The sequence below is a fragment of the Delphinapterus leucas genome, chromosome 10 (assembly GCF_059928025.1).
Source record: "Delphinapterus leucas isolate spDelLeu-1000000601 "Yukka" chromosome 10, BTC_Dleu_Yukka2, whole genome shotgun sequence".
NCBI classification, from domain to species: Eukaryota; Metazoa; Chordata; class Mammalia; order Artiodactyla; family Monodontidae; genus Delphinapterus; species Delphinapterus leucas.
The window spans coordinates 30,322,054-30,336,154 of NC_143138.1; the positions used below are offsets into that span (position 1 = coordinate 30,322,054).

At 46.5% G+C, this 14,101-nt stretch overlaps 1 protein-coding gene across 1 annotated transcript in view; it reads left to right on the top strand.

Moving 5' to 3' along the window:
• The window catches only part of CLIC5 (CLIC family member 5), a 107,710-nt gene that overhangs the window by 53,412 nt on the left and 40,197 nt on the right, over positions 1-14,101 (top strand). The window contains exons 2-3 of the mRNA XM_022582051.2: positions 3,070-3,179; positions 7,012-7,137. Of these exons, the coding sequence (XP_022437759.1) occupies positions 3,070-3,179; positions 7,012-7,137 (236 nt within the window). The remainder of the gene's footprint in view (positions 1-3,069; positions 3,180-7,011; positions 7,138-14,101) is intronic.

Below are 14,101 nucleotides of genomic sequence, written 5' to 3' on the forward strand. Positions count from 1 at the left end.
AATTCTAAAATATGCAACAACATGGGTGAATCTCGAGGACATTATGGTGAATGAATTAAGTCGATCACAGAAAGACAAATACTGCATGATTCCAGTTATATAAAGTAACTAAAATAGCCAAAGTCATAGAATCAAAGAGTGGAAAGGTGGTTGCCAGGGGCAAGGGGAGGGGGGAGTGGGGAGTTACTAGTAACGGGAATACAGTTTCATTTGAGCAAAGTGAGGAAACTCTAGAGAGCCGCTTACAGCACTGGACCTACAGTCAACAATACTGCATTGTGCACCGAAACATTTTTTAAGAGGGTAGATCTCATGTTAAGTGTTCCTAGCACAAGAAAAGGGAAGGGAAGGGGAAGCTTCAAGAGAGATGCAAAGACAGCAAGGGTGTAAATCATAAAATCCTCGCATACTATTTCTCTTGGTCTTTCGGCAATTTTTGTCTGCTAGGTCTAGAATTATAATATAAGACAATAGTGGAAATGTGGAGCTGTGACAACCACCAGCCTGTACACCCCTGCAGAGCTGTGGCACATGGACTGAAGGCTGGGATGCATCACGCACATCCAGCACCCACACCTCCTGCTCTGTGACCTTGGGTGAACGTGCTACCCGTCTGGGCTGGGCCCTCAGGGTGGAGTCTGCGCATGGCAGTTAAGAGCTCAGGATCTGGAGCCAGATCGCCTGGGTTCATTCCAGGGACCCTCAGACCAGTGATTTCCCCTCTCTGTAATTTCCACTCAGCTTCCACATCTGTAAAATGGTGACACTATCTCACTACACAGGTTTCACATGAGCAATAAACGCGTTAATAATATACGTAAAGCACTTCGAACAGTGCCTGACTGTACAGACATTCGTTGGTATCATTAACATTATTATATGAATTTTTGGTCCAGCTAATAAGAATTCCAATAATTCAATAGTACCTCCTTCAATCCCCTTATGACCACCTCCACCCCCAAAACAGATGGGAATGTGTGGACCGTGGCTTTTGTTTTTTGTTTTTTAATTTCTCCACTTGTCACTTACACCATAACCAGCCCTGGGGAAAAGTTCCTTTGTCAGGATGTCTTAAAGGACCAGGAACCTGTCAGATGAGTGCTTCTTGGGAAAGAAAGTCTTAGGGAACTGATGTCATCAACTCAAGTTCTGCAACGAGCTATTATTAAATTCATAGTCGCCTGTCTGAGTGTGGCTTTATCAGTAACTTTAGCCCTGTGGGCAGGGGTGGCGCCCGCCCTGTTGCCCTCCACCTTTCTGATTTTCTATAACCTAGCCGTGGTGTCTGAAACAATCAGGGTGGGTCTGTCTCCAGCACTAAGGAAAGTGAGAACTGGATCAGGATGGGGCTCTGGGTGGAGTTAAGAGAGAGGTAAAATAACTGTAATTTCATAGCAATTGCCTGCAAGCAATACCGTCAAAGGTGCCAGTTTTCCATTATAAACCTGAGCCTCTGCTGGGAGCGATGGGCCAGGTAGAAATAAGGACACAAACCTGCCTTCCCACCCAAACCCCACAGCAAACAAACCTTGAGGGGAAAAATAATGTGATGAGCTTGGAGGGTAGCTTTTTTCTCCTTCTCTTTCAGAAAAAGAAAATCTTAGTAAGCCCCCATTCCAGGATGTTGGTTGGATTGCTGGCAGCTTTGCAAACAACGCTGGGGGGCCTTCCCTCTTTGAACCCTCCCTGTTAGTGGAGCCTGGTCCTCATGCCACCACGATTTCCAGGGGAGCCAACAGCAAACTAGAATGAATGGGTGATTTCTCCCTCCAAGTACCATTTTGGGGCCAATAAACCACTCAACCACTCACTGGAAAAAAAAATTACACAGAGATCAGTTCCCCAAACTTTTTGTTCGTATGTTTCTGAAAGTGTATTCTTTATCAAATTCACATCTCTGCCGCCTACTCAGAGGTAAAGATAGACCTGCCTTTAAGACAAAAAAAAAAAAAATCTGCTGTTTTGAGGAGGGTACTGAGAAGGGGAAATGTGGAGAGCAGAAGTGTGCAGGTCCTCAATAATGCTGTCTGTCATGCTTTCCTATGTGCTCCCATCTCATCCCCCAGCCCACCCCACAGGAGGCCATAAGCTTCTGAGTAAATGCAGTTTTGAATCCCCTGTGTAATTTCTTCCAGTGCCTTGTACATGGTCAATACGTATTCGTTGAGCAAAAGGATAATTTAACAAATGAATGGTTTATTGACACTAGGTCAAGTAGTAGTCAGAACCTAGTGGGACATTGAGTAACGTCTCGAGCCTGCTGACAAGATAGAAAGACATAGGGTCAAAATCTGAGGGTCTGTACTCACGACGTCTTCATGGAGTAAGGACCAGAGGGTAGAAGATAAACGACAGAGGAACATACTTTGGTGAGGTATAACCAAAGAAAAGCATTTCTTTGGTTAGAACTGGTTTAGAGCTATCCTCAGAATGGACTGGTTTGAGAGATATACATTGCCGGTGAGTGGAGGTATTCAAGCATAGACAAGGTGATTACTCAAGAGTATAGAAGTTGGTCCGACATCATTTGTGTTAGACTATGTGATACTGAAGGTCTCTTTTTTTTTTTTTGCGGTACGCGGGCCTCTCACTGCTGTGGCCTCTCCCGTTGCGGAGCACAGGCTCCAGACGCGCAGGCTCAGCGGCCGTGGCTCACGGGCCCAGCCGCTCCGCGGCATGTGGGACCCTCCCGGACCGGGGCACGAACCCGTGTCCCCTGCATCGGCAGGCGGACTCTCAACCACTGCGCCACCAGGGGAGCCCTGAAGGTCTCTTTTTACCCTGAGATGCAAGGGTTCAATGGTTTCAGAAAGTTATGACTCTCCATAATCACCATGCTGGAAACTCACATTCAGTTCTGCACGTGTTTATCGAGCCCTTACCCTGTGCCAGGTGTCACCTTGCATAAACATTAGGAAGACAAGGATAAATCTTAGAGGGCAACTTTAAAGTAAGGCTGGGGCATGGACTTTCGGTTCTGCCCAGACTGGTGTCTGGCTGTTACAGTCCTATATTCCTTCTTGCTGATGTGCACAAGCTAACTCAGGACTCTGGTGCTCTTCTTTCTAGGCTGGAATCGATGGGGAAAGCATTGGCAACTGTCCCTTCTCTCAGCGCCTCTTTATGATCCTCTGGCTGAAAGGAGTTGTGTTCAATGTCACCACTGTGGATCTGAAAAGGTAAAGGATGATACATTCATGAGCAATATGTTTCTCTGCAGGAAGAGAGACTCTTCCACGAGGGAGGGCGAAAACCTCGAGGCTCCCAGCAACCTCCTGCTCACACCTTGCTGGCCAGAGCCCTAGAGCCCTAGTTACAAGGGAGGCTGCAAAAGCGAGCAACACCCTTGGAACAGAGCAAGTCCCGATTAGCAAGGAAGAAGGAGGGAATGGACAATGGGTATCTCGACTGAGAGTGTCTGGCACAGAGATGGGCGCAGCATCTAAAAATCTGGGAGGGAGCCATTCTGGTCCTACTAATGCCCCCAACCTAGGGGACCCCAGCCAGACTTCAGGTGTGAGAGGTTGAGTTTCCAAGGAGCTGGGATCCAGACTATTTCTCCCACTATGTTCCCATCTTTAGAACTCCTTAGTGTGAGAGCTCTGGATTAGAGACTGGGATGGAGAGTTACTAGTGTTCTGCTTTTAAAGTGCAGTTTTAATAGCTGTTGAAAATACGGGCATTGTTCACCATCACAAGCCACACTGTTTCCATCTTTCTTCTCTTTCCTCTCCTCCGCCTGTCCTTTAAATGCGGACTGGCTCAGGCTCCCTCCCTGGGTCTTTATCACCTGCCACAGCTTTCCCCCAGTGAGCTTAGCATACTCTCCCTGTCACCTTTATGTCAATTATTCCATACCCAGAGCCCTGCTCTCTTCTAGATATTTCCACTTGGATTTTCTGTTATCACTTTGAAATCAGTGTGTCAAAAATTGTACCTTCATTCTCCCTTTGAATTGGGGTCCCCTCCTGAATTCCTTTGTTCTTCCATTTTTCTAGGCACTGAAACGTTTCCAGCTCCCTTCTCTTGCCACCCCCATTGTCCATCAGTCGCCAAGCCCAGGGCATTCTCTCACCGCGCTGTCTCTTACTTCCAGGCTCTCTTGTCCATTCCCAAAGCCCACACATGGTGTGGGTCCCACCACTGGCAGCTGGACTGTTTCTCTGTTCTTCAAACTGGTCTTCATCCTTCTGGTTTCTCTCTGTCTCTCTCTGATCCATCCTTTATATTATCATAAGGATAGTCTTCCTAAAATAATCCTTTCATCATGTGGCTCTCCCTACTCAGAAAACCTCCTGACATTTCCCATTGCCTGCAGCATAAATGCATCTGCAGCCCTCCTTTGTCTTTGCCTTGGTTCTTCCCAACATTATCTCCCAGGACCTACCTGCCTCTGGCGGGCTGGACCACCTTCTGCTGCCCTTGTCCCTCTGGCCTCCAGCCGTTGCCTGGGATGCTTGCTCTGTCTCACAGAGGCTCTCTGTTTTTCCTGAATGGAGAGATGGTGCCCAGTCCCCAGAAGCAACCCGCTCCCCTGGGAAGCTTCCCCCTCCCACCCTACCACTCTCAGGCAAATCTATCACTCAGCCTCCCTCCAGACTCACCCAGCATCTATGGTCCATTTTGCATCTCACCAATTTACGATATCTACAATCCCGATGCTTTACAACTAGTGCATGCTTTCCCATAAAAAAATCACATAAAGTGTAACCCTGTGAAGGAGATCTTATTTCTTCGTTCTATAGGAGGAAACCAAGACAGACACATTTAAATGACTTGTCCAAGGTGCCCACCTGGAATCGGAGGGGCTGCCACTAAAATCCCAATCTTCTTGGTTCAAATGGCACGTTCTTCAGGACACATCAGTTATGAAGTTTGTCTTGTCATTCGCATCAGACCTTCAGTTCCTCAAGGGCAAGTCGAGATCATGTTTTAAGTTTCTTTGTATCTGCCACAGCAGCCAATGCATCCGTTCGGGGCCCTGACTAATTTCTGTTAAATGAATGAAAACACACACGAAATGCAGACATTGTCTGTGACAACTACAGAGAGCAGACTTTCCTGCAGTTGGAAAGATTGGCTTCCTTCAGTGGAGAATAGGAGGCCTTTGGAGTATCATCTGTGAAAGTAGACTCGTATTTGTCTGGGGCTCAGAATGGGAGAGGGAACCATCCCAGCATTCCTTAGATCCTTACAAGGCTCTTTCCTAGCTGTCATCACATCCGATCCTGCCAACAGCCTTTGAGGTGGGCCAGGCAGGTATCACGACTCCAGTTTTATAGATAAGGAGAATTGCTTACTGGAAAAAAAAATTATATATATATATATATATATATATATATGTGTGTGTATATGAATTAAGGAATTTAAAAAATGTATGATACAGTGAAGTTTAGCAATTCCTAATAAAACGAATTTCTTATCCTGGCACCACCATGTATTGGTGGAGTGACCTTGAATCTTCTCTTTTCTGAGCCCGTTGCCTTACCTGTACAATGGGGATAAAAGTTATGCCTTGTTTCTAGAGTTATTGTGAGGATCTGATGAGGCAGGCCATGGACCACTTGCATGGTGTAGGGCTGGCTTCTAGCAAGAACACCGCACATGCTGGCTCTTCTTAGCATCATCCTGCCCTCAGGGAGCTGGCAATCCAGGCAGGGAAGGAGAACTGATATACATTAAATAATCTGTAAGTTAGACTTGGCAATATGTAATTAAGTTCTAATTACATAATTTCATAACTACTGAAGAGGGTCAACAAAGAGAGGGGGCCACCCCTGACCAGTGTCCACTGGCAACGTCAGCTGAGCTCCAGCGGTCAGGGCAGTACTTCCCAAGGATGCCAGACTCCAGAGCCCATTGTTCTCTTGAGTCCTAGAAAAAGAAAATCATCCTTCATAATTTCTGGATCTTTAAGCCACAGAGAAGTCATTGCTGAAAAATAAAATCAGTATAGATTTTCGCTCCCTGCTGAGAACCCAAGCATTGCTGCCTTAGATGAGCTTTCAAAAACAGGAGGAGAAGGTAAAGAATGTGTGAAAGGAAGAACACTCACAAAGCAAACACAGGGACCAAGGAAATTCGATTTTAGAAATGCTTTTCTCAGCGTCAGTTGTCTGAGGAGTTCCAAGTGCCACAGAAGGCAGCTGGAGAGTGTGCGTGTTGGGCAAGGATGTGGGAGGGGCACCTTAATTGAAATTCTTCTCTTCCCCTCCCAAGCTGATTACGCCAGGAATGTGTTTCATTACAGACTCCTCTTCCCTGTTGTTTACTCCTTTTGGGTTCCTCCATCTAATGTTTTCCACGCTTGCCTCCCACAGAAGTGTGGCATTCTCAGAGAGAGCGTTTGGGGTGACTGATGGTCCAGCCCTGCCCGGGGAAGTTTCCATCATTATTTCTCCTTTTCCTCCCTCTGTCCTCTGTGCAGCTTTCTCCCTGCCCACTTCCCTCCATCCGTCCGCCCGCCCTTCTTCCCCTCGCTTTGCTCCATCTCTGCACCTCCATTCTGACCGGCTGTGGGGAGCCCAGAAGCTCAGCCTTGGACGTGAATAGGGGCCCATGGCAGACACAAGGTCACTCCCTTCCCATTGCGCAAACCTTAAAGAACAGAGAAGATCGTTCTTTGTGTAAAAGCGTGACTGAATTCATGAATGTTTAAAGTTTGAGATTCTGCCTCGTGCACTTTTGTAAAGCTGATGGGTGAAGGACCTTTTGAAAGCAAAGCCCAACTTCCTCCCTGGGTATCAGAAGCTTGGCTTTAGCTTAGATATTCACCTGTGATCACGCTGCTTTTTCAAAGTCCATCCGACTTGCTCCTCTCTGACTGAATCCCACCGATCGGATATCCTGTGTCACACCACATCCTTCCAGAATCTCTCCGACCTCCTCTGCCCTACGCCTCACACCGGGTCTGTTTTTGCCGACGGGCGTCTAATGGACAGTACGCCCTGGGCTTCCCTGTCCGTGAAGCACCCTGGTGTAAGCCACCCCTGAACCTTGCTCTCTCCACAGAAAGCCAGCCGACCTGCACAACCTCGCCCCTGGCACCCATCCGCCCTTCCTGACCTTCAACGGAGACGTGAAGACGGACGTCAATAAGATCGAAGAGTTCCTGGAGGAGACTTTGACCCCCGAAAAGTAATGAGCTGCTTGTTTCTGGAGCTAATGACAGGGAGGGGGTCCTTGTGCTTTTCTAGATCCTGAGGGAGATTTCCAAAGGAGCCTCATCAATCCAGAGCCCAGGACCCTCTTTGCAAAGAGAGAGTCCCGCATGGCCCTCCCCACCCTCAAAGGGATGCCAGTCTCAAACCTGCTCCACAAAGTCCAACCCCAAGAGTTGATGCCCCTTAACGCCAGGTCCCTCGGCCTGAGTGAAGGCCAAGGCTCCCTCATTGCAGAACAAGAGCTGAAAGGCCGACGAAGTGAAAAGTCAGCCAGGAGAGAGGTAATCCCATGACTTAAAACCACACCAAGGTATTATGAACAAGAGTCATAAATCTGACCCTGTCAGGTCGGACGGAGCCCATAATTAAACATGAAAAACACGGGCTGAAGGCAGTTCCCCTTCTGAAAACAAGCTCAGGGGGAGGAGGGACCAGAGGGCTGTGGGTTCTTGGCCGGTAGATAAGCTGCTCCTGTTGGGAAAAAGGAGTGAACAGAAGAGAGGAGAATTCTAAAAGCTGCTGGAAGCTAGACTTGTTCATTGTACTCTACTGAAATCAGGGATTCAAACAATCGCCTTTAAAAAAAAAACTGGAACAATAATATTACATATAGAGTAAGGTGTGCACAGACTTTATCCTGTGGCATAGTCACTGAAAAGCTTTAAGCAAAAGTGTTGGAGAATCCGTTTTCAGGCTTACTTTGGGGGATGGGGGTAGATGGGGAGGGCAGAGGAGGAAAAGCTCCTAGAAATCAACTAGGAGGGAGCCAACTGGTGACATTCCGTGTAAGATAGACTGGAGGGCTGGGCTAAGGCAGTGACAGGGAAATGGGGGGAGAGGGGTAGGAAGGATTTTAGGACATACTTAGTAGGTAAAATAAGTGGGATTGACTATAAAAATGACCATCTTGCATTTATTTTAAAGTTTTATTTTTTAATTGATATTTATATAGCCCTCACTTAGTGGGCCCTTAAAGGTAGGTGCTATCATTATCCTAATTTGATAGCCGGGGAAACAGGATCAGAGAGGTTAAGTAACTTGCCCAAGGTCACACATCTAGCAGATCACTGTTAAATCAGAACTCCCAGTCGTGATCTAATTAAGCCTCAACCATTTACACATTCTTCCTAAAAATGTATTCTCAGCCATCCACATTAGGACAGTTTATCTCCATACTGAGTGTGGGAAATTGCCTCAAGTCCAATAAATGCATTGATTAAATCAGCTGGGCAGCCCCACCCGTAATACCAGGCCAGCCCCTTTGCTGAAAAGGCCTCCAGGGGGCTCAGCCTCCTTCTTCCTCCCTTGGGACCCAACCTCATTGCTGGCTCTGGTTTGGAATCCAACAACAGAAAATGAATGCTGTTTTCAATAACTAAATAGGGTTTGGACTTTGTCTGGGAGATCCAGAGGGGAAAGTCCACGATGAAGTTAACATTTTCCCTTCTAGAAGTAATACCCGCACGCAGGAGTCCTTGCTTCCATCAAGGCCAGGGAATGGGAATGGGAAACTGAAACAATGCGGAGGATGGATAGCCAGCCTCGTGGGTGGAGGCATGCAGGGTTGGGCTGGGCTGGGCCTGGAGGCCTGGGTCCACTCCTGGATCTGCCAGTGATGCACTGTGACCCCTTGAACCAGTCTCTTTCTTGCTCTCGGCCTCCATTCCCTCCCCTGTGAAAGGATGACCCTTCATGCCCATCTTAGCCAGGCTTCCTCAGTCCCCGTTCAGCGGTGCCTTTGGGGGGCTGTTTCTCTAACTCAGGGGTCTCTAATCTACATCCCCAACAGGACCAAGGGGACCCATGAGGATCCCCCCCCGGAATTGTATGCCCACGTGTACAGGTAGATTCTTCCAGACAAGGGCCGTGATCAGATTCATCACCATATCATCCGATTCTGGAAAATTTCCATGATCCCAATCAGGCTAAGCTATGCAGGACATAGACGCCGCCTCTTCACTTCTCTCTCCACCTGTTCTGAGCTCTGCTTCATCTGGTCCAGGTCCCTCTGGACTGCAATGTGTGTAGGAGGTTTTACTAAGTACGTTCCTGACGTGTCAGTGACCCTACGGTCCACCACGCCACAGTAGCAGAACCTCAAAACTCTGAAAATGCACAACTCCAGAAGGGCACCAAGGTGGGACCCTAGTGGTGAGACCATCAACCATTTCAGAGCCCCCAGAAGTGTCCTTTAGATGCCTTTGTATGGATCAGACTGGGGTAGGTGCCATAATTACCTCCCAGGAAACGTCAGCAAACCTGTGCTTCAGCCCTGCAAAGGGAGACCGGCTGTTCTGCCCACAGCAAAGCCACCCACCTCGGCTGGCTTCCCACCAACTCTAGCTGGGAGGTCGGTCAGGTGGCCCATGTCCAGAGGCCCCAGGAGGAGGGCAGCCTGGCCTTCTGGTTCTCTAGGGGGCAGCAAAACCCCCGTTTCTGTTCCACAAACGCTGGTCAGCATGTGTTTCTCATCACACTGCTGTTTGTAAAAGCTGCCAGAGAGCCAAGAAATTGTGGGAGCCTTTTTCCCCTTAGCTCTATTTTTTAAAGGAAAAAACCCACACACAAACACTCCAGCAATCTTTTTCAAAGATCACATTGGGTTCCCAAAGCACTTGGTGTCAAAGTGAGGAATCTAGGAAGTCTCAAGAAGTTTCCAAATGAGACGAACTTCCATCCTTCTCCTTAGACTGACCCAGTTAATGCTGCACAGGGAAGCGTCGGGATTATTGTTGACATGCTGCCTTTACCTTTCATCCTCATCCTCGTGGAATGGCCCGAGTTAATGGGATCCAGAAGTGAGAGTCAGGAGACCAAAGTCCGGCCACCTTTCTACACAGCGCCTGTTGTATGAACTTGGCCAAGCCTCGTGCCCTCTCAGACCCTCCCCATTCCCTCATCTCCGAAACTACATAGTCTCTAAGATGCCTTTCAGCAGAAGTTCTATGATTCCACGAATTTTTCAAAGTGCTTTCCCAGAGCTGGTTGCGGTTTGAAATAAACAGTGGTAAAAATTCAGGGGAGTGAACGGGTGAAGTCTAGTTACATGTCTTGTCATTTAGTCAGTCAACTATCACGCAAGTATTAACAGTGTTCAGAGCCATACCAGAATTGGAAGACACTTTGAATTCATTATTTTAAGAAATGTTTATGGATATTTCATGATAGTAAAAATCACGAAGTTTCTTCTGATCCTCTGGGAGGTGGAGAAGCAGCCTCAGTACCAGGCACAGGATGGCATAGTGGCTGAAAGTACAGTAAGTCCCCTACATATGGACGAGTTCTGTTCTGAGAGTGTGTTCGTAAGTCCAATTGGTTCATCAAGTCCAACAAAGTTAGCCTAGGTACCCAACTAACACAGTCGGCTATATAGTACTGTTCTGTAATAGGTTTATAACACTTTTCACACAAATAATACATAAAAAAACAAACAAACACAAAAAATAAAGGAAACATTTTTAATCTTACAGCACAGTACCTTGGAAAGTGCAGTAGTGCAGCACAACAGCTTGTGCTTCTTAGCGGTACCAGCTACATCACCGCTGCTTTTACGCTTGCTTCTGGACATCCGGGGCTTGCAATAAAGATACTGTACTACCGTACTCTATACAATACTACACAGTAAAGTATAGTAAAGTACACAAAAAGCACAACCACTTGTAGAGGATGCATGCACGTGACAGTGTACGCCAGACACGTGAACTAGCTTACGTGATTACAGACACGTTTGCATCTTTGAAAGTTTGCAGCTTGAAGGTTCGTATGTAGGGGGCTTACTGTATGGGCTTTGGAGTCAGAATGCCTTGGGTTCTAATCTGAACCACCAGGCTGTGCTACGCCGAAGTAACTAATTGACCACAAAATCTCAGTAGCTTAACAGAATACAGGTTTATTTCTCACTCGTGCAGAGTCTGAGTGGGTAGTGTGGCCCTCTTCTATTTTGTAGCTGTTGAAATACATTTCTTCCGAGACTCCTTCAGCAGGGAAAGAGGGAGGAGAAGGATGATGCAAAATATTTTTAAAGCCCAGGGTTATGAGTGGTTACCTCACTGCTCCTCCCATACTATTGGTCAGGATCCAGTCACGTGACCCCAACCTATCTGAGAGGGAGGGGCAGGGAAACGCAGAGAGGCACATGGGCATTTAATGAGCATGTGTGACCTCTGCTGCAGATAAATTACTCCTTCCCTCTCTGATCATCAGTTCTCACATCTGTAAACTGATGACGCCATGTTGCTCTCGAGGGACTATTATTGAAGATGATACTGCTTAACCTAGCGGCTGACGTAGAGTCAGAGCTCCTTATATGGCAGCTTGAAGAGCTAGAGAGGTCGGTGCCTCTTTTGTGACCGTCTCCCAGTAATCATAAAAACTACTGGTGAGCTTAGGTCTTAAATCCACAGTTCCCAGGGGTTGTCTTTTTACGAATAAGCCAGACCCCATCCACCTCCAGGGATCATTTGTTTAAGTAGCAGGGATAAGACAAGGCAAGCTCACAGTTCTGGAGCAGAAAAGTCAGAAGCATTAATCTGCTTCTCCAGTGAGGGTTTGGTGAGGTGAGGAAGCAGGAATAACAGAGAAGGGAGAGAGGGGACATCCTTCCACTTTTCAGCTTATTTGAAAACGGAGGGTCAACACTCAGGCTGCCAGAAGAGCCCCTGGAATCAGCAGAGGTCACCCCATGAGGGCGAGATGACTGTTTCTCTTTTTCTCCAGTGTATCCCCAATGCCAGGGACAGGGCTTGGCCCCTGGTAGGTGCTTACTGTATGTTGGTTTAGTTGCATGGAGTCCTTTTGTTCGGGGGCGTGGTGGCCTATGGTTAGTCAGTGAGACGTCTTTTGGGGACTCTAAGCCAATCAGAGCATTTCCATCTGCAATCATATCTTATTTTTTTTTGCTACTATTTACAAAAAAAAATTGTTTTGATGAGTGGCCAACTGTTTTACTTCCCAGAATGAAGCTTAAGTGCGTATCTAAAATGAATGCATTTGAAATAAGATATCTTAAAAACAGAGTGGGGAGAAATTTTCATTATTGAGAGCAGGGGTTGGCCAACTTTCCTGGAAAGAGCCAGGGAGCATTTTTGACTTTGCGGCCATATAGTCTTAGTAGAGTAAAAGCAGCCATAGACAGTATGTAAGTAAATGGATGTGGCTGTGTTCTATTTGTGAATGCTGAAACTTGAATTTCATATTATTTTCACATGTCACAAAATAATATACTTCTTTTGATTTTTTTTCAATTATTTAAAAGTATACAAAGTATTCTTAGCTCATGGGAGGTACATAAACAAATGTTGAGCTGGATTTGGCCCATAGGCCATCATTTGCTCACCCTTGAGTTAGAGAAATTGCCCATCTCTTTGATTGTCACCAGATGACATCACAATCTTATTTCAAAGATGTTTCTATAAATGAAGTACTATTTGTTAGCCTTTTAGAGAAACAAAATGTACCCTGGAACCCACTTATTTGCATATTTAAAATGCAGTGTAAATATGGAGCTAAAATAAAAGCACTTAACATCCTGTACAGTAGCTGCCCCAAATCTAGTTACCAAACTCTGTAAGGTTAATATTTGAAGACACACTTCCCACAAGGACAGTCTTCAAGTGGGACATTATGCTGTAAAGTCAAATCTCGATGAATCATAGTGCTTAGAAAACAGGACGGCACTCGTATGGTCTCCCTGAACACATGGCCCTTTTTTTTGCCTGTCTTGGATTTGCTGCCACCCAATCATGTTTCGCCCACACTGGCCCTGAAGAAATGGTCAGATTAGTGGAAGTCTGATCAAATGATGGCATAAATAAAAAAAAACCCAAAGGAAAAATGCATTACCTAGGCCCTTCTCTCTTTACATTATTGCCTTATCAAGCAAAAACAAGGAGCACTTGGTATATATTAAAATAATTTAAGACATTCCATTTTAAAAGCATGCCTAATTCTATGTGAGAAAGCCAAAATAGGGGTGGATGATCCTAAATTCCCTTGTCTTGGAAGATTAACCCAGCATCCTGCAAGAACAATTGCTTTGTACCCCAAGTCAGAGCAGATGAATTGATGATTCTCAGAGTATTCAGGAAAATATGTGTGCAGAACCTGTGCAAAGCGCCCCCTCCTGGTGGTTGAGGGGAGTTCCTCCATGGTGCTCAGCCCAGCTCCAGGGGGTGTTTCGAGAGCTTGGAGGGTAAACAGCAGAGTCGGTGAGAGGCCACAAGACATGGAACTTAAGATCTGGGCTTCCAGAGTGAAACTGCCTGGGTTGGGCTCCTGGGTCTGCCACCTGGCCACGTGAACTTAGACGAATTGCTTAGCTTCTCTGTGTCTCGTTCGTCTTCTGTGGGAAATGAGGCTAATGACAATACCAATGAAATTGTGAGGAGTAAATGATGAAACTGCGAAGGGGTTCGAACAGTGTCTGGCACGTAGTGGACACAGTACAAGTTACCTCTTGCTGATATTGGAGAAGTGATGTGATGCAGTGGGAGGGTCACTGCTTCAGCGCCCAAAAACTGGGTTCTCAGGGTCCCTCCACTATTTATTCCCCATGAGCCCTCAAATAGCCATTTAACGTCTCTGGTCTCTGGTTGCTTCCCCATAAAATGAGGACGATAATGCCTCTGTATCTGACTCTTGGCAGAGGGCTGGACCCAGTGATTTTCTGTGGACTCGTCCAATGGCAGTACCTGAAATTTGACAGCCACCTAATGTGGCCCAGGAGTGGTTGGTCCTAGCTAGTGGTCAGTGGAGAAGCCAAAAAATGAAAGAACACAAAGACTTGTTACAGGCATTTTGGTTCAAGTTATTTAAAACATTAAACCAAAAAAAAAAGATTTTGCATTTTAAACATAAAGTAGCCAAATAGTTCTCAGTCCACACTATTCACCCAGAGATCACAAAGGTCCACATACTTGGTGATAATGATGACCAAGCAA